At 38.2% G+C, this 25,451-nt stretch overlaps 4 protein-coding genes across 5 annotated transcripts; 1 reads left to right on the plus strand and 3 right to left on the minus strand.

The window, feature by feature from the left end:
- The first annotated feature begins 9,774 nt into the window (after nucleotides 1-9,774).
- Nucleotides 9,775-15,997, plus strand: LOC117615094 (leishmanolysin). The gene is made up of 17 exons (XM_034344097.1): nucleotides 9,775-10,326; nucleotides 11,057-11,413; nucleotides 11,526-11,669; nucleotides 11,893-12,025; nucleotides 12,157-12,270; nucleotides 12,372-12,445; nucleotides 12,522-12,596; nucleotides 12,734-12,826; nucleotides 13,011-13,071; nucleotides 13,339-13,671; nucleotides 13,818-13,944; nucleotides 14,045-14,144; nucleotides 14,310-14,379; nucleotides 14,474-14,626; nucleotides 14,724-14,819; nucleotides 14,964-15,289; nucleotides 15,395-15,997. The coding sequence occupies exons 1-17, from the start codon at nucleotides 10,246-10,248 to the stop codon at nucleotides 15,647-15,649; spliced, it is 2,592 nt and encodes an 863-aa protein (XP_034199988.1). The 5' UTR covers nucleotides 9,775-10,245; the 3' UTR covers nucleotides 15,650-15,997.
- Nucleotides 15,998-16,395: 398 nt separating this feature from the next.
- Nucleotides 16,396-17,589, minus strand: LOC117613857 (pathogenesis-related thaumatin-like protein 3.5). Its single transcript, XM_034342456.1, has 2 exons — nucleotides 17,419-17,589; nucleotides 16,396-17,306 (listed from the first exon to the last, which is right to left on the minus strand). Exons 1-2 carry the CDS (start codon nucleotides 17,474-17,476, stop codon nucleotides 16,615-16,617), a joined length of 750 nt encoding a protein of 249 aa, XP_034198347.1. The 5' UTR covers nucleotides 17,477-17,589; the 3' UTR covers nucleotides 16,396-16,614.
- A 1,641-nt stretch (nucleotides 17,590-19,230) lies between these two features.
- Nucleotides 19,231-21,665, minus strand: LOC117614580 (probable 1-acyl-sn-glycerol-3-phosphate acyltransferase 4). Of its 2 annotated transcripts, XM_034343441.1 has the most exons (5): nucleotides 21,575-21,665; nucleotides 21,220-21,424; nucleotides 20,521-21,123; nucleotides 19,897-20,027; nucleotides 19,231-19,746 (listed from the first exon to the last, which is right to left on the minus strand). In XM_034343441.1, exons 3-5 carry the CDS (start codon nucleotides 21,090-21,092, stop codon nucleotides 19,274-19,276), a joined length of 1,176 nt encoding a protein of 391 aa, XP_034199332.1. In that variant the 5' UTR covers nucleotides 21,093-21,123; nucleotides 21,220-21,424; nucleotides 21,575-21,665; the 3' UTR covers nucleotides 19,231-19,273. The 2 variants fall into 2 exon arrangements, with proteins under 2 accessions (XP_034199332.1, XP_034199331.1); XM_034343440.1 differs by lacking the exon at nucleotides 21,220-21,424 and having other exon boundaries at nucleotides 19,232-19,746.
- Nucleotides 21,666-23,252: 1,587 nt separating this feature from the next.
- LOC117614755 (elongation of fatty acids protein 3-like) lies at nucleotides 23,253-24,505 on the minus strand. Its single transcript, XM_034343654.1, has one exon. The coding sequence runs from the start codon at nucleotides 24,288-24,290 to the stop codon at nucleotides 23,376-23,378; it is 915 nt and encodes a 304-aa protein (XP_034199545.1). The 5' UTR covers nucleotides 24,291-24,505; the 3' UTR covers nucleotides 23,253-23,375.
- Between the last annotated feature and the right edge of the window lie 946 nt (nucleotides 24,506-25,451).

Raw genomic sequence — 25,451 nt, forward strand, 5'->3', positions numbered from 1 at the left:
AAAAAATTCTGAAATTTTTTAAAAAAAATACCAAAAAATTCTATATTTTTTCCCTATAAATACCTAACCATTTTATTTACTTTCCACACAAAATATTCATACAATTCTTCTCCATCCCCAATATTTTTTACTCTCCACTCACATTATTCACTTTTCTCACCAATTCTCCACACAAACTATTCTCCTTCCAATATTTCTTACTCTTCACTCACATTTTTCACTTCCCACACCAATTCTCCATACAAACTCTTCTCCTTCCAATATTTTTTACCCTCCACTCACATTTTTCTACTACTTTCCATTTGTATAAAAAAACAAAACAAAACAAATGGCATCTTCTGTCGAAACCGGGGGCTCGTGGTCAACTCAGGAAGATATTGCATTGTGTCACTCTTGGGTGAACATTAGTCATGACCCTATCACGGGCAATGAGATGAAGTTCCATCATATGTGGAGCAAAATTCATGGAGAATTTTGTCAAAGATCGGGTTCCATTCGGACCGAAATGGCGTTGTCTAGTAGATGGAAACTTCTAAATAAAGATTTAGGCAAATGGAGAAATGCCTTGACAAAAGCAAGGGAGAACATTCGAAGCGGTCAAAATCTATCCGATGAGGTAAAATATTTATAATACCATTTTCATCAATTTAATGTAACTTTTTTTTTTTGGCATATTCTATTTCTTTTTCTTGCATAATTTTTTTTTTCTTTTTGCATGTCCAATTTGTCTATATTTTCTTGCATAATTAATTTTATTGTTGCAATTCAAATTAGTTTAATTTTCTTGCATAATAATTTTTTTTTTCTTGCACTTTCAATTATTTATTTTTAATAGATCATACAAGCACAAATGTGGTTCGGTGCCATGGGGCAAGGCAAAAAAAGTTTTGTGCATTTCCAATGTTGGGAAGTTGTGAAGGATTGTTCGAGATTCAAAATTATTCCCACCGGTCCTTCGGTTGTGTTGAATGAGACGCCACTTTACGATTCACCATCAACCGATTCACCATTGGACTCCCCAATGGAAACGGAGTTACCACTCCCACGTCCTCCAAGACCGATTGGGAGAAAGGCGGCAAAGGCCAAGAGAGGGGGCACTCCGAACAATGAATGTATACAATTATTGGAGCAAATAGCTAAGAACACCGCACTAAGAATTGAGAGAGACTTGAAAAGAGATGAAGTGGACAAGGCACGAGAGGAAACATTTGCAATTCAACAGCAGCATGCACAAGAAAAAGACATGGATGATAAAGAGATGAAAATCATGGCCATGGATACGAGCCATATGTCTCCTGAAACAAAGGCATATTGGAAGCATAGACGAAGGGATGTGATGAGAAGAAAACTTTTCCATGACGACGGACCTAGCAATACAGATTGGTTAAATGATGAAAACCATTAGGTTGTATTGTTGTATTGTTTTATTGTTGTATTATCCTTTAATTTGTTGTATTGTTGTATTATCCTTTAATTTGTTGTATTGTTGTATTGTTGTATTATCCTTTAATTTGTTGTATTGTTTCCTTTTCATTAAATAAACAAAGCATTAAATAATATGACTATTTATTAAAAACATTTGAGCATCAAAACAAAGATTAATTAAAATCAAACCTTAATTTATTGCAAACAACACACAAAACAAACCATACATAAAAGCATAATAATAATAAAAAACAAAGCATTAATTCCAAAAAAACAACACACACAAAATAAAGCATAATTAAAAACAAAGCATAATTCCAAACAAAGCACTAATCTTGACTTCATCCATTGTGATTGCCTTTCATCTCCCACAAGTGCTCGATCAAGTCAACTTGACGTCTCTCGTGAACATATGAAGATTGCATTTCTTGATAACGATCAATCATGGGGTTGTTGAATCGACCATCCCGAACTAACGGTTCGGGCTCCATTGGTAGTCCATTTGGTCCCATCGGCCTTTCATATATTCTTGTCAATGCCGTGTTCATGGGATCGGGTTCAAACACCTCTGGAGCATCGTAGTCATACTCATCCTCCACAATCATGTTGTGGAGGATGATGCAAGTCATCATAATACTCCTCAGCACCTCTTCGTCTAGCATCCGAGCAGCACCCCTGATAATTGCCCAACGAGCTTGCAAGATACCGAAACACCTTTCCACGTCTTTCCTGTAACCTTCTTGAAAGGAAGCAAAGCTTCTTTCCTTCTCGGATTGGGGATTCAGAATTGTTTTCACGAATGTCGTCCACCTAGGATAAATTCCGTCGGCAAGGTAGTATGCACCAGAGTATATGGTATTGTTGATTTGGTATGTGACCTGAGGGGAATGACCTCGCAATACCTCGTCGAACACCGGGGATTGACCAAGGACATTGAGGTCATTCTGAGATCCGGCAACCCCAAAAAGGCATGCCAAACCCAAGTGTCGAATGAAGCTACGGCCTCCAAAATGATACTTTTTTGGCCCTTTCGATTCCCGTAGTCTCCTTGCCAAGCAGTAGGACAATTCTTCCACTGCCAATGCATGCAATCAATGCTTCCAATCATGCCTGGGAAACCTCGAGCCTCTGCTTTTTGTAGCAACCTTTGCAGGTCCCTCGGCGTGGGTTTGCGAAGGTACTCCCTCGTGTACAAATTTTCCACTGCATCACAGAATCTCACCAAACACTCTAGGATAGTTGATTTTCCCATCCTTGCAATCTCATCCACCTGCTCTGCAGATGCCCCATAAGCAAGCATCCACAAAGCAGCTGTAAGTTTTTGCTCCGGGATAAGACCCAAAACTCCAACAGCATCATGCTTTTGAATGAAGTATGTGTCGTAATTACAAATATCATGCATGATTTTTTTGAAACAAATGTGGCTGCATTCTATATCTCTCTCGAAACTTATGAGCAGGATATAATGAATTTGGGATAAAGTAATCCTCCAAGAGATTCTTACCCCGAGACTCTCTGCGTCTGTCCACATTCGGGGCACGACGACGATGATGTTGGCTTGATTGATTCATCATACACACCGCCGCTACTTCAAGCATTTCCTCCTCTTCTTCATCTTGCTCCCGATCTTCTTCCTCACGTCTACGCTGGATTTCTTCCCATTCTTTCTGTTGCCTCTCCAACACCCTCCTGAAGTTTGACATTGAGAGTATAATGTGTTTTGTAAAATCTGAGAAATGAAGGAATATATCAGAGATGGTGTAAGAGGAGTGGTGTTGATGGTGTAGTTATATAGAGGGATTCAGAAGATAGAGATGACACGTGGCACAATTTTAGAGGGTGAAAATCTTATCTGAAATCTGAGATCACTATTTGTAAAAAATATCTGAAAATCTTATCAGACATAGGACACGTGACACAATTTTAGGGTGAAAATCTTATCTGAAATATGAGATTATAATTTTTTAAAAATATCTGAAAATCTTATCTGACATGGGACACGTGGCACAATTTTAGAGGGTGAAAATCTTATCTGAAATCTGAGATTATAATTTTTTTTAATGAATATCCGAAAATTTTATCTGGAATAAGACACGTGGCAACCGAGATTCACATCCGAAAATCTTATCTGAAAATTTAATTACAAAAGATTATCAAAATTAATGATTTAAAGTATAAAAAAAATAGGAAATAAAGTACAATGAATAGTAATTGCCCTAGTCTTGCCCTAGACTTTGCCCTTGTGGGTGGAACCACAAATGGCAAGGCTGACACTATTCACGTGAATAGTGACAGCCCTTGCTTGCCCTTGCCTTAGACTTTGCCCTAAGGGGTGGACATGCTCTTATGGCCTTGGCCCTATCAATTGAGTGAAACTCTCAAACAAATATCACTAAGGCTTTTGTTTGTTTGGTACCCATCCCCTTTTCATTTGTCCTCTCCTAACGTTAAGGACATTGTGTTGCGTAGGAGCAGACGCACACGCACCTAACTAATAAACTTGTGAACTTCTTATGTACATTTGATGTGTATGTATGTCCAGAAAAAACAGTGAGTGGCCCACTGAATTATGATATTATTGTTATAGCAGATGTGTTAGAGGTACCCTGATCATCTCATGTCTCCATCACATGATTTATATATATAGACTCAGCCATGCCATAATGCCATTGGCCCATTGCCAATTTGCCATACCAGTTTCTAATTAGGGAGCAACATACTTTATCAATGTGGGCAAAGTATGGTCCCAATAATATCTAATGCGAGTTTAATGGAGGTCGCTCAAAGTCTCAACATATCTACTGTTGGAAAATCTCTACCTACCTGCTCTAAGATTTTAACATATGTTTTGGTCAATTTTAACAATAAATTGTATGACACGTAATATTGGCAGTCAGTTTTACAAAGAAAATCATTTCAAATGCGCAACCAACAAATATATTTATATATATATATGATATGAGGTTTTGGAGTTTCTGGGGAAGCATATATATATATATTCGGACTCCGGGAGGCTACAACCAACGATCCTTCCTTTTATTCCCTTGCAACCTTTTTGCATCACTTAAATTATACTTCATCAAGCATCTTTTCCTAATTTTTCTAAATACAGCAGCAGGCACATCTGCTTACTCAAAACTTGAAACCTTCTGGGCCCAAAGGCAATGGTGGTATAACCAGCAACCATGTGGGCAACAATGAGGCCCCACCACAACCTGTTATTCTGGTTATTCTGGGCAGACTGAATTTATTAAAACCCAAGTTGCAATAAGATTTGTGGGTTCTGTGTGCTTGGCTAAGACTCAAAGACACAATTTGTATTTTGGGGGGGTGGTGGGAGGGAAGCTTCCTCATCCTCTATGCTTAGCCCGGATTCTCAGCAAAACATTCTCCCTTCCCCAGTAATAAATAGAAAATTTTAATTGAAATAAATAATTTTGAATTTTGAATTTTGAAATTTGAAAGCTACTTACTTCAGTTCATGTATAAAAAGGTTAGGCCTGCATTTACTGTGAATATACATCATATAAAGCGGAGCCTGTTTTAATGCAAGTATGAGATTAGGAAAGGAATTTGTTCAACTCAGATTCTGGCAACCCAAAACAGTTACCCGCTTGTCTTCTTAAACATTCTAGTTTACAAATACCAAACCAGAAAACATATACGAGTTTATAAAAAAACACAACAATTAGGGTTAAATATATGTAAATGGATTTGGCGCATCAAACATTTTCAGTACAGTTCCACTGAAGCAACTTGGACTGGGATTTAGGGCCCTTTGGGGGCCACATATTGTTGTGTTTGCTTGCACTTTGCTTTTGCCTTTTTGGTTAAGAAAGATACATATATATATAAAATACTAGCTAGCAAACACTGCCACAGAGTCCATTAAGATCGTTGGGTTACTGGGTACCTACCAAAATTATGAATTCCATATGAATAATGGGGTTGGGGGGTATCGCAACTTTGTTGAATTTCCTTTTTATTATTGGGACGTTCAGCTTTTTGCTTGCTGGTTTGGAATGATGTACAACCCATTGCCAGTGGTGAGAACCGCTACTTCCCTCCATGCATGTCTGTTTCTGTTTGTAATCTCTCTCAATGACATCTCTTGCTACTTATACAATTAATCCAATCTTATGTCCATTAATCAAGGTATTACACCCTAACATATTGTACCAATGGATGGCAAGGAGCTTACAGCAAAATAATTAATAAGGGTTACCCTTACATCTAACATCTTAAGTTATGTTTGAATCCCTCCTCAACATTTCTCGTACACTGATAGCGACTTTTTTTCTATTGGGTTTGTGCCAAATTTTACTGTTGTAGAACTATGCCACGTACGTGACAAATACAAAGGCCACATTGCCACAATAGCATGCATGGAGACAAAGAAGGCATTTGGCGTACAAATAGACAAGGAGGTTATCAATTCAAGAGGGAAATGTATGTGCATTCCATCACAATCCTCAAAACCTCTGCTTAATTACGCATATGGGTACTTGTGTGCCCTTTTTTCAATATCTTTATCCAAAATACTTACAGAATTTCAGGCCAAAATTGAAATTATTGGAGTATGCATTTGTTTTTAGTACAGGAGTGATAATCTCAAACATGCCAAGCCCAAGGGTGTGCAATTGATTGAATTTTAAATAAAATAACGCATGTGAATATAATCTATTTTCTTGTTTGTTCCCTTCTTCAAATAATTAATAATGAGATTTTCAACTAATTGCAAAATCAGGAGCTCAATCAAGCATGTAATTAAATTAATTAGCTCGTTATCATCATATCCCCTTATCCCCTCATCACGCGAATTGTATATATAATATAGCAATTTGGCGTAAACCCTCTGGTACTTTTTATGAAGACAACTTTTTACTGCAATAAGAAAATGTCAAGCGAGTAAGTATGGTACACTTTTAAGAAGGATGTTGATAATTAGTGAGCTTTTACTGTTTGCTTCGTGTATATAACCCAAAAGAGGAAGAAACATGTAGAGATGGTTCTATAATTCGATGCACCACTTTTGATCAAAGCTTCTAACTCAACACCAAAAAAGTTAATCCAAGCTTTCATTTGGACTTCACATAAAAACCCAATTATATGGTAGTTGGATAACAAGTTCTCCTAACTTACATGTGCAAATTTGAAAACATTTAGTATTCGTGAGTACGAAAATATTTAGGATTTAATAGGAAAAATGGTTATCGCACGTACATAAATGACTGAAGTTAACTAAATTTGTGCAAAGAGGCTTGTTGTTGTAGGTCATGCATCAAGTAGTGGTTTTTTGAATTTTCTTCAGTTGGGTTTTATTATTGAGCTAGCTACTACGTGTATTATTTCATCAATTCCTATAGAAAGAAAATAAAATCATTAATAGCATAGCTATTTAATTAGATAATGGTGAGACCTAAATAAGATTATGGCCGTGGACCTAACCGGGACCATTTTGTACCACTTGGTTAAACTAACCGTGCCGTTGGGGTAAACAGTATTTATTTAAAAAAAATATCAACACAAAATAATCGATAAAAAATTTGAATTTAATAAATATATATATTTTCCCATATGGTTGATGAGCTGTATTCTAACTAATATCTGTAAACCAACGACCTTTTGGAGACAATGATGGATTAGTTTTTGCTTAAATATTATATAAACAAACTATAACACGACCTAATCGAATTAAACAACCGCGAAGGAAAGAAGGTCAAAGTATCAAGAAATTAATAAATACTTGATCTGAGGATCGATGCAGGTCAGCAAAATACCAAACCTAACTACCCTTCTCAAATTTATGCGCTTGCTTGCCCAAAGAAATTCCTGGGTTTTTGGTATTTCCTTGCTTTTGAGGTTTTAATTTGACTTTGCTTCACCCATCCCATTCAAGTAAGAATTGTTCCAAATAAACAGTACTCTAATATAAATATACCTTGTTTCAAACTTGTGCAAACATAGATGACTATTATTGGTTAGAAAGTGCCCTTCCTGCCCTATTCCTTTGCCAATGTTCAAAGTAACCCTAAGGACTAGTATATATATTATATCTCGATCATAACTGAAAAAAACAATTAAAGTGCTAACTTGATGTTACAAGCTAAGAATGACAAAGAGAAAAATAACCTCATATTTTGGCTTATATTGTTAATGTTTAAACATTTCTCATAATTTTAACGGTGAAAATTTAACTATCGTTTTCTTTCTACCGCACAATAAACTTGAATAATATAAAACAAGTAAAACGATAATTATATATTATTTTATTTTTCCCATGCATATTATATTTGCTGGGAACCTTGTAATCATAATAATTTAGTGCAATTTTCAGTGTAGAGGTTTGAGGATAAGAATCCATTTCTGCATTTGATAGAGAAAAATGTCATGGGAGTCAACATTGTTCAAGTTGAGTGGGGCCCAGGGACCTTACAATGTTGTCTCCCAAGAAACCTGTTGCTGCCTAAGCCTAGAACTGTAGGGCATGACATTCATAATGTTGGGTCACACCATCACAGTTATATAAAGTTTTGACCAAAGTGCATTGGCTGATCAATCAATGAATAAAATTGAGATTTGCGGCCAATAATTCTGAATCTCGGATGAACAGTCAAACCAACAGTAAATCTAACTACGCAAACTTTATTTAAACATTTGCCCACACTAGTAGTAGTACTATATCAAACCCTACGTACGTTTTTTTAGATGTGGTTTTGGTTTAATTAATTAATCCTGTTTTTAGTTATAAAGTAGAATGATAAACTAATCTTAACTTGCATGAAACTTCTCTCATATTTTGTTTTTGGCTCTTTTCACTGTGAAAAATGTGGCTTAAAAAAATTAAACGTTTCAAAGCCAATAAGTTCCACATTTTCCAAGCAAATTATTATTTTTCCTTTTGTTTTTGTACGTTCAATTATGTTTTTGGGTATTTCGACCAAAAAAAACGGAAGCAATATCCTTTCAAACTTGAAAGCCAAGAAACCGAAACAAAATAAATCGGAATTTTAAGATAAATTTAAGAACATAATTAATATTAAACCATTTTAGTATCTTATTATTATGTAACCAAGCTCATATGTGCGCAATTAATGGCATCAAACATAAAATAAATAAGAAAATAATTACCACTTAAATATAATCCGGCTGAACGGCAATATATTGTTTTAATTGAAATAATGGTGAACTACTCAGCCCGTAAATAATTATGTTTTTTTTTTTGTCTATATTTTATTGTGTTGTCGGGCATTTACTATTTTCTTCCCTGGAACTGTAATATGCTTCATGTTTTGCAGAGAAATGTTAGAATGTTTTGCTTGAAACTCCCATAAGGATCTCAGCTACATTATGTAATTTCCTTTTTCACTAATGAACAAATCCGGATAATTATGCTTAAAAATCACAATTTATTTTTAAAGAAATATGAGTAGCCAATATAATCATAATTTATTTGTTTAAATAAGGGAAGAAAATACCAACTAATTATTTCTCTAGTAGATAAATGTAGTAGTATTTGTCTCTACTTGATCAAAATAAATATTAGATTCGATACATTAGTTTGCACCGATCATCATTTTTATTTTATTTTAAAAGATAACAATCATCAGATAAGGTGTTGTATATCTACAATAGAACACATTGGCCATACACTTTAATACGTCAATGGCCCCTAAATTCAACAATTATGACCATTAAGATTACACAAATTAGGTTACCAATAAATTCAAACATAAAAAAGGCCATATCGTAAGGGTTGAGGATTTGGATGCCAAGCCATATTGTCTAACCAAATATTAGTGAAAGCCATGACAAATTGCCATGTTTTTCTTCCTAATATTTTAACCTAACACTAGAAGGAATGGGTTTGAATAATTTGCAACGTTAGAATAGAGTCATAGGCCAAAGAAGAAAAAGTCTTATCGTACAGTCGCTTACAGATAATAAATTCTCAAATGTGATATATAATGTGTACGGTCAAAATAACAATAAATGATGCATCATATAAAATAATAATAAAAAACAGAAAAAAAATCGAAGCATATGAATTTTTGTTTTTGCTAATTAAAAACTTGGTTAATCCACATGTTGCGGTGCTGAACCGTCAATGACCTGATCCACTGACATTATAGAAAACGAATAATCTATATGAATTCCTTAGATTATACTTTAGACATAAATTAAAAGACCCTTCGAGACATTAAAAAAGAAAAAGAAAAAGAGATTAGCAACGTTGAATGGGGCTTATCGTAATTCTGCTCAACATGAAGCTCGGTTTCCCATTCCGATTTTTATAATTATAAATAAGAATAATAAAAAACTAAAGAAAGAAAAAAAAAAAAATCCTCAACCAAAAAGATTAATAAAATCATCAGCTGTACCCACCCCACCCAATCCATATGATTTTGAAGGACCTCTTCATCCCCTTCTTCTTCTTCTTCATCGTCTTCACTGTCACTGATTCCGTGTTTCGCCTTTCGCCTTTCTGAAAGAACAAAGCTTTCAGTGGCCGTACGAAACATTTAAAGCTCCTTGTTTGATTCAGTCTACGAAAGTAGCATTCTTTTTTATTTATGTTCTCAAATACCGACGACCTACACTCTCATCTCTCTCTGTTTGGTGCTTTCAAATCGAAGCACAAGGGGTCTTTCTCATATTTATTTCTATTCTATAAGAGAAATATATTTTTTGTAGATTAAATTATTGAGGCGATTTGAAATGCAGAAGAGCCAGCGATTTTTCTGGATTTTAAAGCCGATCGGAAAATCGCCGGCGATTTGATGGAATCGATGCCCTTAGTATTAGAGTTTCCTACATTTCATGGAGGTAATGATACGGTGCCGTCCATGTACCTTTCTCAGATTCGGTTCTAAGCTACGAGTCGCCGTCGCTATCCTCAAGGTGAGCTCTCTCAGTTTTTTATTTGTCACTTATTTTCTGGGTAGAAGAATTTGGGGTTTAAGTTTTGTTTTCTCTTGCAAATTTCAGTTAAAAATTTCTTGTTATGCTTGGTTTCTGAGAAATTTGGGGAAGAGATGGAAAAATTTGGGATTTTGGCACTGCACTGACCCTAAATCAGTTGTTTGTTATCTGGTTTCTCATTCTTTTTTTTTTTTTTTTTCCTGGGGAACCTAACGGCAGATTAGGGCTTCAGGTTAAGGGAAGCAACTGTCTTTAGTACGTGATGGATTTATTGCTTTTGATGTTTCCACTTTCTAAGCCATTTCCTCTTGCTTGTTTCTGCTTCCAATTAGTTTTTTTATTTCCTTTTCTGGAAACTGTTTATTAGTGCTTGAGGGGGAACATTTTTGTTCCTTTTTTTGGAATAAATTTCAGCTGATCTGTGGGTTGGGTTTGGCCAATAGTTAGTATTAATGGTTTTTGGAGGTTGAAGCAGATTTGGGTTGCTGGACCAAACCGTGGCATCTCCGTTGATGTGCTATTAGGATTGAGACACTTTGTATTTGATTTTCCATATTATTATGAGACTAAGTTTGTTAGATCTGCTCTAGAATGGTTGATTTTTTTTCCTGTCCACCTTGTGCGTGAACAGTAAGTTTGTTGAAAACCAAGGGCTTAAGTTTGCACATTTTCATCACATTAATGGTTCTTTTGTTTTGTTGTGCTTTAGGTTATATTGCTAGTGATATGGTTGGAAACTAGTAATGCACAATCCCAAGAAAACACACTTCAAGGGCAGGATCCAGAATGGTTGTCCAAGAGTGTTGCTTCACATTCCTGCATCCATGACCAGATACTTAAACAACGGAGGCGACCTGGTCGCAAAGTGTACACTGTTACCCCCCAGGTGTACGAGGGGTCTGGTATATCACAAGCCCTTCACCAAAGAGGTAGGGCATTACTTGGAATTTCCAAGTGCTCGGTACAGCAGAAGGATGTAAAACGGCCTATTAGAATATATTTAAATTATGATGCTGTTGGTCACTCGCCTGATAGAGACTGTCGAAATGTTGGTGATATTGTTAAGGTGGGTTTAACATCAAATTGGTAAATTCTGAATGTGTACATTGTTGACAACTATACATAACTGATGTTGGAATTGATTTCTTCGTTTTTCTTGCAATTCCCCTCCCTATCAGCTTGGGGAGCCTCCTGTGACGTATTCTGTTCTTGGTTCTCCTTCTTGCAATCCTCATGGTGATCCTCCAATTTCTGGTGACTGCTGGTATAACTGCACTTTGGATGATATAGCTGGGAAGGACAAACGGCAGCGCCTTCGCAAGGTTAGATTGTACTTTGTTATTCTTCTGTCATATTTTTCCCACTTTGCACATCATGTAACCTTTGTATATCGTTCACTGCTTCATGTCTCTGGGTTTTGCTTAATCAAACTTCGTCTATGTCAATGTGCGTAGGTGGATGACTTTATTGTCAGTAATACATATTTATGTTACTCATGCTGGGTAAGTATGCATGAAACTTATTTTCGGATGTATTTAAATGCAGGCTCTAGGGCAGACAGCTGACTGGTTCAAGAGAGCCTTAGCTGTTGAACCTGTGAGGGGGAATTTGCGGTTGAGTGGGTATTCAGCATGTGGCCAAGATGGAGGTGTGCAGCTGCCACGTCAATATGTTGAAGGTATCTTTTATTGCAAATTGGGTGTTATTTTCCAATGTCACTGTGTGACTTGATTCTGGTTTTTAGTAGCAATTCTTGACATGTCCACATACGCAAGTATCCGAGTAACCATAATGTTGATCTTTTTCCAGAGGGCGTTGCTGAAGCAGACCTGGTTCTTCTCGTGACAACAAGACCTACCACTGGAAACACTCTTGCATGGGCAGTGGCTTGTGAACGTGATCAATGGGGTCGTGCAATTGCAGGTAATTCATTCATTGAGCACTGTTTCCTATTGGAATAGTCGTGCCTTGCTTGCAATAGAAATCAGAATTGATTGTATCTTTTTTCCTTTTTTGGGATGCAGGACATGTAAATGTTGCTCCTCGCCATTTGACAGCAGAAGCAGAAACTCTACTTTCTGCTACTCTCATACATGAGGTCAGTTCTCTTGTAATGAAATTAAGAAAACATGGGATGTAATTTCTTACTGATCAGAATGTGTGATCTTTTCCAGGTTATGCATGTTCTCGGTTTTGATCCCCATGCCTTTGCTCATTTTAGGGATGAGAGGAAAAGAAGGCGTAGTCAGGTAAAGGCTACTACTAATGCATCAAAATGCTCCTTCACAACCACGAGAAATCTATGTCCAAACTATCTGCTGCTTCATTGTTGTTTGGGTATGGAAAGTTCATTGGCACCAAAATGTTACTTGTTATCAATTTTCAGGTTACAGAACAAATCATGGATGAAAAGCTTGGACGTATGGTGACCCGTGTGGTGCTTCCACGTGTTGTCATGCATTCACGATATCATTATGCGGTAAATTTCAACTCTCTTTGTTGTGCATGGAATTGTGTGCTGCTCATGAAAACTATACATTTTCGTTGAAAACTATTTTGAGACATAGTGTTGCTTTAATTTTTAATATTCTAAAACCAGTGCACCAAAAAAATGGTTGAAGAATTTCATAGAAAATAATGGTCCAAGACTAATCTTCTGGCAGGCATTCTCTGAGAATTTCACTGGTTTAGAGCTTGAAGATGGGGGAGGACGCGGCACATCAGGTTTTTTACTTTAAATGTTTCTGTGTGTAATCGTGCATAAATTAAATGCATACATTCATATGCTATGCTGTGCTTGGCACGATTTTATGGAAGACTTTTTATATAACATGAGGAACAATATTCAGGGTAGTGTAAAATGCCAAAACAAAAAATAAGAGTTGATAAATAGTAAGAACTGTACCAGATGTGTTTTTTCCCGAGTGATACCAACAGAGTTGTCATAGTGTTTAGAAGTGTAATAATGATTGTACATCTAATTACTTTCAGGGTCACACTGGGAAAAAAGACTTCTAATGAATGAAATTATGACGGGTTCAGTGGACACAAGATCCGTGGTTTCAAAAATGACACTGGCGTTATTAGAAGATAGTGGATGGTACCAGGCTAATTATAGTATGGCGGACCATCTTGATTGGGGCCGCAACCAAGGAACTGAGTTTGTTACCTCCCCTTGCAATCTCTGGAAGGGGGCATATCATTGCAACACAACACAATTGTCAGGATGTACATACAACAGAGAAGCAGAGGGTTACTGTCCAATTGTAAGTTACAGTGGAGACCTACCCCAGTGGGCACGCTATTTCCCACAGGCTAACAAAGGTGTGGTGTTTTTGCATTTGTAATCTATTGCATTATATTTGAAGTTGTTAATCTACATCCCATTGTTTTGGGTATTAAAATATCTATAAACCTTAATAGTTGGTTTGAGACTTGATGTGAATTATGTTATCTTATGACCATTGCAGGTGGGCAGTCCTCACTGGCTGATTATTGCACCTATTTCGTTGCTTACTCTGATGGATCATGTACTGACACTAACAGTGCACGACCACCTGACAGAATGTTGGGTGAAGTACGAGGAAGTAACTCTAGGTGAGATTTACACTAGGAAAATTTCTTTTCCGTGGACATGTTGGTTGCAGTTAAAAATAGCCACATCTTGCTAATGATTATTCTTCTTTGTCACTTTTAGGTGTATGGCTTCATCCTTGGTACGTACTGGGTTTGTACGGGGTTCTATGACCCAAGGAAATGGATGCTATCAGCACAGATGTGTTAATAATTTGTTAGAGGTATGCTATTTCAGTGGTCGCGTTCTTTTCATCTGCTGTAGTTTATCAGGTGCACATGGGTGTCATGGTGAACTTATCAACCATAAATTGACGAGCAGCATCTTTATATTTGAACATGCTTCATCTTTTCTTTTATCACTTTTTTAATTGTTTATTTATTTTCAGGTTGCTGTGGATGGCATGTGGAAAGTATGTCCTGAAGCTGGTGGACCACTTCAGTTCCCAGGATTTAATGGTAATCATGCTGTTCTATCGATTGTTTTTTCTTCTTAATCTTGTTATGTGTATTTCAACATTGATTAAAATTTGAAAAATGTTCCTTCTTTTAGGTGAATTGCTATGCCCGTCGTACCATGAACTCTGTAGTACAAGCCTAGTTCCTGGGACTGGGCAATGTCCAAAATCATGTAATTTCAATGGAGATTGTGTTGAAGGACGGTGCCACTGTTTTCTAGGGTTTCATGGTTCCGATTGTAGTAAACGTGAGCTCCTAATTTCCTCTTTGCCCTTCTTTATAATCAGCACACGAGATGCAACATTATACGAAGTTAAGAGGTTTTGAATTTATGATCTTTGCAGGCACCTGCCCAAGCAACTGTAGTGGACGTGGAAATTGCCTTTCTAATGGGCTCTGTGAATGTGGAAATGGATACACAGGCATTGACTGCTCCACTGGTAATTCGTTTTGTTTTTTTACTCTTTTTTTTTTTTCCCTGTTTAATACTGCACACCGTGTCAAGGCTTGTGTACCATGGCTGCTAATATTATGCAATTTGCTGTTCTCTGATAACGTTGCTCTTGCATGTATATGTCATGCAGCTGTTTGTGATGAGCAATGCAGCCTTCATGGTGGTGTCTGTGATGATGGAGTCTGTGAATTCCGATGCTCTGACTATGCAGGCTACTCTTGCCAGAACAGCACCCTGCTGCAATCTAGTCTTAAAGTTTGTAAAGATGTGCTGGAGAATGTCAACTCTGGTGCTGGTCAGCATTGTGCACCCAGTGAACCAAGTATATTGCAGCAGCTAGAGGATGTAGTGGTCATGCCCAACTACCATCGTTTGTTTCCTGGGGGTGCTAGGAAACTTTTTAGCATCTTTGGCACCAGCTACTGTGATATGACTGCGAAGCAGCTGGCTTGCTGGGTAAGTTTCCTCTCACTCCACAATACAACGTTTTCTTCTCCCTTTGTCAAGAAACATTTGTTATGTTTATCTGCTTTGACTAAGAATATGACCATGTAATGCCAGATCTCAATTCAAAAGTGTGACAAGGATGGGGACAACAGGCTCCGCGTATGCTATTCGGCTTGTCAGTCATATAATTCAGCATGCGGAGCTTCACTGGATTGCTCGGACCAAACCCTGTTCAGTAGTAAGGATGAAGCAGAAGGTCAATGCACAGGGTCTAGTGAGATGAAAACATCATGGATTAGCCGCATATATAGTTTGTTTTCAAGTAATAGTTCCTCAAAAGGGGCGTCTGTAAAAAATAGGCAGCTCTAGTATTTACTTTTGATTTTTTGTTTTTTTCTTGTAATTTTTTAGGGTTTCATTTTAGGAAAAGGTGGCATTTAATGCTGTGTCTTAGATGTAGGTTTTCCTTCTGCAGGGCCCAATAATCATTAAAAAAAAGTTGGGCCGGAAGGCGAGAGTTGTGGCTTTCAAAGATGAAAGCCGCTTGTAGAGAAAATTGGAAATGCAGGAAATGCAAGGTGAGTAGAAAAAGAAAAAAAAAAAGAAAAAAAAAAAAGAGGAAGAGTCTTGTTAAGTTGCTTGCACAGTTGTTTTGTTTGTTAGGCCGAAGGCCTTGAAATTTGAAAGAGAAAAAAAAGCCTTGTATTTCTTGGTTTATTGTGTTCTTATCTTTAGAGTTGTTTTTAGTTAGTTTCCAAGAAAAGTTAGTAAATACGCCGTCGTTTTAATTACTTGTATGCGTGGTATGGTTGGAGAAGAAAGTGAGAAAAAAGACATGCAAAGATTTCACACACACGTTTGCGTAGGCTTTGCAATTAAGAATTTAAGATAAGCAAATCAAGGATATGCAAATAAAATAAACAGATTATGGTTATCAATCAACATCATTACCATTGCTTGTTTGGTTGGTGGAGGACTGGAGGTGCCAAGATTCTTCCAAATTAACTAGGAATTGCCTTCCCATCCCATCCCATGCATGCGATGCGACCACCACAATTAGCCAACTTATTATTCTCATATTAAATTAACCATTTGTTAATTAATTCACTCACCAATCCGATCCAGCCAGAACCTATTAAACTAATTACGAGTTACAACAACAAGAATCTATTATTTCAAATCCAACTGCTAATTAACAAAACCTTAATAATAATAATTATCTTAAACCAATAAAATCATATCAATTAATTAATATAACCAATAAGGACCTTCCATTCCATGCCCTATCTAAGAATTTATACCAATGCAATGGATAATTACTCAACCCAACTAGCTTATGATGACCCGGTTGGGCAAAACGTAATCAAGTAGTCCGACCCGGCACAGGTACAAGTGCTGGAAGCGTCATCATAAGCGTAACTATACGCTGTGGGGCATGCAGTCTTGAACATCACCGAGTACTGAGTTGGGGAACAGGTCTGAGGCGTCGCGTGGTCCCCGGTGCAGCAAAACTCCGGCGCGTTAAACGCCGCGCACGCGCTCCTGCACGCCACCACCTTACCCGAATCCGTCACCCGAAGCTCCGGTGGGCAGTTGCCATTCAAGTCGGCCACGCATCCCGCGTACTGGCAGTCGCCGGTTCCTCCGTTTGCCCGCAGCCCCATGGCCACATTGTAACCGTCCACCAAGCTGACGTCATAGAAATCCTTGTCACCCGGGGTCGAACCTATCGTGAATTCCGCCAAGGTCACTGGGGGTGCGCCTCCCCCGACGCATTTTAGCGAGCCGCAGTCGCCGGTGAGGCATTTGCCGTTTCCCGAGTCGTCGAAGTTGCAGCCGGTTCGGGCCCAGAACCTGCCGGACCATCCCCGAGGGGCCGTGAGCTGGACGGACGAATCCGGAGCCAAGGCGAAACCGCCGTCGCCGAGAACTGCGGCGCCGTTTCCGGAGAGTGTGCCGGGCCAGACTGTGTAGGTGCAACGGTTCTGGAGCGTGAAAATGGTTGCGTAGACCACATTGCCTGCAGCTGGATTGACAAGAAGAGTAACAACATTAACCCAAAAACAAACAAAACAAGTTTAGATTACGTTAATCAATATAATTAGTGTAAGTAGTTGATTAAGAGGCAATTACGGTACCTAATGAAAAGAGAAAAAGAAGAAGAGAGAGCTTAAGCTTGGAGGTGAACATGGCCATAACTGGAAAACAAGCCAAGACTGGGTGCTGAAGTTATAAACTTAATTTGATTTTTTATGCTCAAAGCTTTTGCTTGGCGATTGGTATTTATATTTGCCAGAGCTGAAATTTTGTCATTATAATTTCGTTCCTCTCTTTCCGTGACGAGCATAAGATAGTGGGGGTGTTTTCCGGTGCGCGCAAGCATTTCCTGTATTTGCGGAATGCAGCAATGGGTGGCCGCCACGTCATCAAGTTAAAGACGGGCCATCTTTCGCACCACTTTCTTTCCAGTTTTATGAGGGAAGTCGAGGGTGTAGATTTATTTCTGAGCTGAGTGTGCAACTTCACCTCATCTTACTTATGCTATGCGAATGGTAATTAATTATAATTACTGTGGGGGAAAGCATTGCGTAATTTATTTTTTCTTGTTAATTTGGGTAAGGGATGATAAAATATTGGTGTGGCACGTGACGTGGCGGGTAGGTTGGAGTATCGAGTCACGTGACAAGGACTGTCCCTCGACAAGATCACATCACATAAAACAGCAACGTGGCAAACATCATCAATCGCACGACCTCCCACTCCCACTCTCAGTCCCTCAGTTGACTCTCACACGTTCTTAGGCTTGTTAATTTCATAATAAAATGCCACAATCTTTTTACACATTTTGGCGTGGTGATTTGGTTAAATAAACACAATCTTTCACTTGTAATTAATTTTCCTTTGAATGAATGTTTGTAGTGTTTCATGTCCTTTCTTTTCCAAGCCAATGATTCTTATGTAAGGATTTGCTAATACAAAGTTAATTAAATGATGTTAACAATAACTTATTTCTTGTTTCTCTCACATAATCATATTCGGCAGCACAAAGGGAATGGTTGGTTGGCCTTTCGGATTGAATCTTTTTTTTTTCCTTTTCCTTTTGAATAATGCTAATGAGATCATGTGCGTAAAAAAGGAAAGAGAGGTAAGAAGGACCCAAACGGTTGGCCAATTAAACCAGCTTTTCCTACAGCGTTAAGCTACCTACCAGCAATAATCTTGACAAACTAACAACAATCAAGCAGGCCCCGTTACATGTCTAAACTTCAAATGGATATGTTGCTTTCGAAAATTAAATATGGAAAGTAGCCGCGTCGCTTTAATCTTGTACTTATTTATGTTTGGTGCCTTGGAATGGATTGGGTAGTGTGACATTTCGCGGACTAGCTTGCTCCACCCAATACCAATTAAAGCCTTGGCTTCACATGTCTGGTTGTTAATGTCAGGATGGTTCCAATTTGCATCCCTATTTATTTCTTGACATAATTTGTGTTCTGTATGTACATGCATACAAGTAGCAATCCACCAGAAAGTTAGAAAGACAAAGAAAGCTGCTCACACAAAAAGGTTGACAAGATTCCTCCTACCCATTGCTTCACGCAATTAATCTCAACGACTACTTTTTAACACCTGCATTGTCTTTTGCATAAAGTTGATCAGAACCAACCCCCGACCTCTCATTTGTTTGATTTTCTGTTGATCTCATGACAGATCACACTTTGAACCTCATTACAGCAACATAAGATTCAAGGCTGAGATGTTTGAAAATTTGTCACTGAAGACTAGTTATTAGAAGTCTTCTTTTTGTAAAGTGAAACTGTGATGCTGCTGCTAGGGTTAATTATGGGCTGCAAATGAAGCTTCAAGCCATAACCATTGACGGCTAAAAGAGCTCAATGTGAAGCTCTGTTTCAATTTGGTGGCAAACACACAGGTGCAACAAATATAGGAATAATGAAACATTCGCAAAACACTTCAAAAATGTGCTGTTTTCTATTCACTTCTTGGTCTATTGCAAACACAAGTTGCTTTAACAAAGTCTAAAATTGGCATCGGTTGGATTTCAAAATAAGTAGCTGTAGCAAGGTATGCACATGATAAACCGATGTATATTTTAAACCAGACGGTTGAAAAAATGGTAAGGTAAACGAGCACGACAGTCAAAACAACTACCAACATAAAATTTACCAAGCACTTCAATGTGGACAGTTCCTCTTCGCCTCCTCCTCCTCCTCCTCCTCCTCCTCCTTCACTAGGGAAATGGCCTTGAGTATTGAAATCAGAAAGTAAGTTGTCCTTGAGCTGGAATGTATCCGTTAACCAAGAAGCTGCATCCGCGATAGACTCTGGGATGTCTTCGATAGGGATACGGCGAACATGAATGTGAACTTCTGAAGGATCCACGCCAAACGCATTGTCCATAAATGAAGGGCATTGATTCTTGTATGCGATTGTCAAGTCATAAACTGCACCACATTTTGGAATATGAAGGCACATATAAATATAACAGGAATGGAATGTTAAGACAAGATAAATTGGAGAGAGAGAGAAAATGGGGTTACAAACACATAATTTCCAGAATACCAATAAGAGAGTGGAAGTCTTGTGTAAATAACCTGCATCCAAAGAACTTCTTAGAGCTTCCAAGCAAGCACAAAAACCTTTCGTTCTTGGAAGCAGGACATGTGACAGTACAGGAAGTCCAGTTTCAGCAGCAAATATCTGACTCTTTTTGCATTTTTCTTCACTGTATACAAAACAAGGGGGTAAAAAACAAAACAACTAAATATCTACATACATTATTCTCTTAAAATGAATAACGAAGAATATTCTGAATGCACCATAAAAATTTGCAAGTTGGAAATATGCCTTATGACAGTATGAGATGAAACCAATATTAGAAAGGTGACTGGTGAATGTAGAAATGGGGTCCAAAGGTAACTCAGTGCAGAGAAGTCCAGCAAAATTAGGCAATACTGTGGGTTTCAGAGAATAGGATTCTAAAAAAATCTCATTGCAGAACATAAACATGAGAAAGGATTCTCGAACTCATTGTCAACTGTCAAAATTGTGAAACTAACAGTCTAAGTTCAAACAATATGGATTTTCTTTTGCTGAAGTTAGAAAAAGAAGCACTGGAGGTCAAATAATCTCGAATATGATAAATTCAATATAATAATCTGAAAATACATGCACACAGATTGATAAGAAAGGCAGAGGGGGGGGCTAATAAGCAGTACTTATAATCAGTTCCTTCAGGAAAAATGGCGAGCCACAGAGGGTCTGCAGGATCAGCAAAGGACGAAAGCAATTTGCGCATAACTGGTTCATCAACTTCCCACTTCCTCTTCAAAGGGATAAACTCCAAAACATGAAAGCCCCAACCGAAGACAGGCAGCTTCATGAGGCTGCTCTTGAGGACATATTTGATGTGGCCGAGGGACCCTTTTCGCAATGCAAGATCCCACAAGTACATCCAATCAACCTCAGTTTTATGATTGGCAATGAGCAGAGTGCGTTCTTTCGGGGGCACTGTGTCACCAGTAAAAACCACTTTGGTCCCATTGATCTTTTCAAATAGGAAGGGCCACAAGGCCAGCCAAATACCAAAGAGGAGGGATATTGCTTTTCTGCTGCAATGTATGCTCAACAGGCGCAAAATTACAGCAATGATAGGCGCAAAGCACACAAGAATCATGAAAGCAGTAGAAAGAAACACTACTAAACATATCACACCCCTCACAACTCTAAGTGGAGTTAAGGGCCTGTGCTTCAGTTTACTATCAGGTTTCAAGGGACTGCAAACATCCATCTCGTTCCAGGAAAAACCTCCCTCAATGCAGCTGCAATATTACCAAAATATGTCTTTAAGAAAAAGAATTTACTTCACATTTCCCTTAAATAAACATGAAAAAAGAAACACAATAATAAACATGTACATGAACGAATTATGAGATATTCTAAACTAGTCGTGGAGAGGTTTCGAACTCGGGTGCAATAGGAAGGGCACACTGCTTCCGCCAATTGGCCTAACCCCACATTTGCACATGAACGAATTATGATTGACGTGATCAAGAATGTTGGTTTTCCTTTTGAGACATGGATGCCATTCTGGTTATCCAGGGAGGTAGATCAGATGCCTCCCTGAGATTTTGATGTTTCAGTTTCAATCATATAATCACGAAGGAAAAAAAAAATACGACAAACGTAAAGACGATTTCCAGAGACGCAATTGTAACAAGAACGACAACAACCATAACCTTAAATCTGCAGACAACAAAATAATGTTGTTACCTCATGCCAATGTAGATTTAGAGAGAAGTTTTTGCTCCGAGAACGAAGAGTACGTTTGTGTTGTTGTTGTTGGGTAGAAGGCAATAAAAGATCAGCGTTTCGAATAAATGCTAAAAATAATATTAATAAGGGATTTATATACAAGAGATTGGTGCCTTCATGTACACAAAAAAAATGATTGCCAAAAATAATAAAAAGCCATTTATAAATATTGGATTGCATTCCTTCATATATAGCCAATGCAAAAATTATCATAAATAGGCAAAGCTGAGCAAAAGTGCGAATATGGAAGTATTATCACACGGCAAATAAGTGCAGCACATACATGATTTGTTCTAGAGAACGAGTCAAACCTAATAAAAGTTGGCTGTTGTTGCCAAAACAAAAAAGCACTCTTAAAATTTGTTGGATATAATTAGGTTGGGTTACACCTCTAATCATTATATTATTAAAACTAATAAGAATTAAATAGATAAATAAACCAATCTTAGTTTGCACTACTTCTACTCCAATTCTGGGGTGTTGATGTTGGTGAACGGAGTGTGACGGAAGATTGACGGGTAAGTGGGCCGCATCGCTGAGTTGAGCAGCCTGGTGGATAAAATTGTAAAGTTGAAGCCCATCGTGGCCTAAACTACACTTGGACTGGCTAAAGATGGTTAAAGCAATTACCAAAGATATTTATCTTCAAATGAATTTTCTATTACAATGGCGAGATGGTTCAAATTTGAGATCAAACAAATAATTAATAATGTCCAAGCCCTTAAAATATCTAGCAAAAACATATAGTAAGCTCCCAAATACAAGTTTGTATATTTTTATACAATGCTAATTAGCACATTGGGTGGCACTGGAACTATAGTGGAAAAGTGAGTCAAATTCTCACATCCCTCAAAGTGCATTTGGGTTCAATTGACGTAGGAGAGAATCTTGAGAAAACCTAATATAATACTCTCCTCTCCCTCTTCTTAACGAATGACAAAACACATTGAAAATCAGGAATTAGAATCATTCAATACTCATTCCTTATAAGTAAACATACTAAATTTATACAAATACATGCCGCTTAAAATGGGAAAAATATAATCATGGCAATGAAGGAGAACAAGAAGTAGCCAATGGAGGCGATTGATGCATGACGATGTTGATGAAGATTGATAGAGGTAATCAAAGTACGAGTTAAGGAGATCTCCCGGTTTCTTTTCTTTTCTCTTCTCGTCCTCTTTGTGTTGGGCCTTTATTATTGAAGTTGGTGGAGCTAGAACACTTTTGTTTTGGGACAGGTGTGTTTCTGTTTGTCCTCCTTTTTTTGGGCCCAATTATTTCACCAAAATTGTGCCTGATATTATGATAACAATATTTTTGCATTACAGGATGTCACGTTTTGGTTTACCATATTAGTTTTAAAGAGCAAAAATAAAGAGACCAGAATATCATATCAGTGACGGCATGTCGTCGATCAATGGTCAATCCAAAACTCAACAACAGAACTTTTCTTGCAGAATGGACAAAGTACCAAATTCCCATTCCTATAATTCTAAGTTTTCTTCTCCTCCCTCATTTCATTTGATTGACTATTCAATTTCAAATGGAAGTTTCAAGAATCCAAGAATAGAGTCTTCTTCTTTGAACATTTACTTTTATTGAGGGACAAAGATATATTATATACACTTGTACATATTATCATATTCACAAGGAATCGCATTTCCACCTAATATATTGTGTTTAATAAAATACAAACAAAATGTAAAGAAAATTCTCAAAGGCAGAACCTCCTCGGCTCTAAAGATTGACTAACAAATTAACAACGTTTTTCCTTAACAATGACAACCTCACGCTCATGCTTAGGGTTTGACTCCGAACCAGAACCCAAATGCGTGCCCAAACTCTCCACTTTACCCACATTTGAATTTGTCAAATACATCTTCACGTAGAACTTCAAAAAGAGCAAAAGAATGGCGCCGTTGAGCACCGAATTGCACACCCAGGCTCCCATCCCATTGCACCCGCCTTTCAAAATGTGCAGCGAAAGCACCCCAACATGGCAAACCAAGTTGCAGCCAAGCAACACCACCTGGCAATTCACCACGAAAGGGAAACAGGCGCCGGGTAACCCGATTGCAGTCCAGAACCGGTACCCGTAGACCACTGAGTAAAGCAGAGTGGTGGAGAGTATGGCCAGGACCTGAAACGACTGAGAGAACTCGAGCCAGAGGAACGACATGAAGATGAGGATCGACTGGTTGAAGAGGTGGAAGAAGGTCAGCCTACGGCGGCCTAGGACGGTGAAGAACGTGCGGAACAGATGGAGGAACCGAGAGAGGTAGAAGACGTAGGACCAGAAGAAGACGCGACCCGAAGGGCGGGTCCCGAGCGGGAAGCAGAGGAACCACTGGAATGGGGTGGTCTTGGTGCGCCGCCATAACCAGCGGGTGTCGCGAATCTCGGCAGCGGCGGAGACCAGGATGCCAGCGAAGATGACGGCGGAGATTAGGGCCATGCCGAGGCTATGCACGGCTGGGATTATGCCGAGTGGGACGGGGCGTCGGCGGCGGAAGACGGTGAGGATGAGGTGGAGGGTGGTGGCGACGGCGATGTAGGCGGGGATGGCGGTGAAGAGGAAGGACCACGTGGAGCCCCATGATTGGGTGGTGCTCCATCGGAAGTTTACGATTGTTGGATGCTCCGATAGCCAGTACTTGATGCTCTGAGTCATGGGTTGCTTCTCATGTGTTGGATGAAATGCGAGAATGAATATAGAACTGGAGATGATGTTGAACAAAAATCTGGGGCCTAAGAAATGTTTTATGATGGCGTTGGAAATAAAAGGCAATTTGATAGAGATGGGATTTTGCTGAACGAATTGAGAGGTCAGCGGATTATAAAAGGAGAGATAAAAAAAATGGTGTGGACTGCGGAAGTTTCTTTCTTGGGTTGGAGTGCTTTTGTTTTTTGTTCCGTTTTTATGCCAACCATTGTTATCAACGCAACGCACCGCCAATAATTAAATGAGTTTGATGTCTTGGTCCCAAAGGTTATTTTTCATCTCTCTAGAGAAGGATTTGGAACACTGCAAGAATAAACCCATTTAGAGCGTGTCTCCTGTGGACCATGAGTTAAATGAGTATTTTGAAACTTTCTGACTGAAAAATATGCTTGTTTGGACTTTAGAAATGCGCTTCTTTTTAAAAAATTTAAAAATATGAAATATGAATCACGAGGACAATAAAATTCATTTGCGACCGAAGATATTTTGCACATAAATTTGACGAAAGTGATTGTGTATAGATATTTTATGAAACGGCTTAGGCACAAAAGCACATGTGGCCAATTTCAAATCACATTTGTGCATCGTCCACTAGATTGTTTACTCCAGATAATAAAATCCACTAGAAGCCCACCATTGGCATGGTAGTTGAAATCGTGAGCTGTCCACCCGATTTTCATTTTGTGTGGAGAAGGAGAAACCATGGAGCCTGTGAAGCGCAGGGTTGTGGTCAAAATGTCAAATCAATACCGCGGTGTTGAGATAATGAAAGCAGTCCTTGCCAAAGGTTTAATTGCTCCAAATTACAGCACCATTGAATTATTTGCTTTTCTTTTTCTTCTTTTACATGACAAATTGGTTACAGTTCACTATCTATTTTTGGAAAACAAAAAAAATTGAGAAAGAAAAGGATTCGAATTTAGTATCTTTCAACGCTAGAAAGAGAAGTAACGTTCAACTACAAGTTAGTTGATAAGTTTACTATGAACTTTAAATGTTGACATGATGAAACCCAAAATTCTTCACATTACTTACAATAGTTAACAAATAAAGTCAAATTGAAATCATATGTTTCTCTTGCATATGAGTAGTTGGTGCAAAGTCATTTGA

This window comes from Prunus dulcis, chromosome 1 (assembly GCF_902201215.1).
Source record: "Prunus dulcis chromosome 1, ALMONDv2, whole genome shotgun sequence".
Taxonomy (NCBI): Eukaryota; Viridiplantae; Streptophyta; class Magnoliopsida; order Rosales; family Rosaceae; genus Prunus; species Prunus dulcis.

Coding starts and splice junctions, on each gene's coding strand:
- LOC117615094 (XM_034344097.1), top strand. CDS start 10,246: ATGGAGGTAATGATACGGTGCCGTCCATGTACCTTTCTCAGATTCGGT. Junction 12,827..13,010: donor ATTCACGATATCATTATGCG/GTAAATTTCAAC, acceptor ATCTTCTGGCAG/GCATTCTCTGAGAATTTCAC. Junction 15,290..15,394: donor CGAAGCAGCTGGCTTGCTGG/GTAAGTTTCCTC, acceptor ATGTAATGCCAG/ATCTCAATTCAAAAGTGTGA.
- LOC117613857 (XM_034342456.1), bottom strand. CDS start 17,476: ATGGCCATGTTCACCTCCAAGCTTAAGCTCTCTCTTCTTCTTTTTCTC. Junction 17,307..17,418: donor TCTTTTTCTCTTTTCATTAG/GTACCGTAATTG, acceptor TTGTCAATCCAG/CTGCAGGCAATGTGGTCTAC.
- LOC117614580 (XM_034343440.1), bottom strand. Junction 20,028..20,520: donor CCTGAAGGAACTGATTATAA/GTACTGCTTATT, acceptor TTTTGTATACAG/TGAAGAAAAATGCAAAAAGA. Junction 19,747..19,896: donor AAGAAGTTCTTTGGATGCAG/GTTATTTACACA, acceptor AATGTGGTGCAG/TTTATGACTTGACAATCGCA.
- LOC117614755 (XM_034343654.1), bottom strand. CDS start 24,290: ATGACTCAGAGCATCAAGTACTGGCTATCGGAGCATCCAACAATCGTA.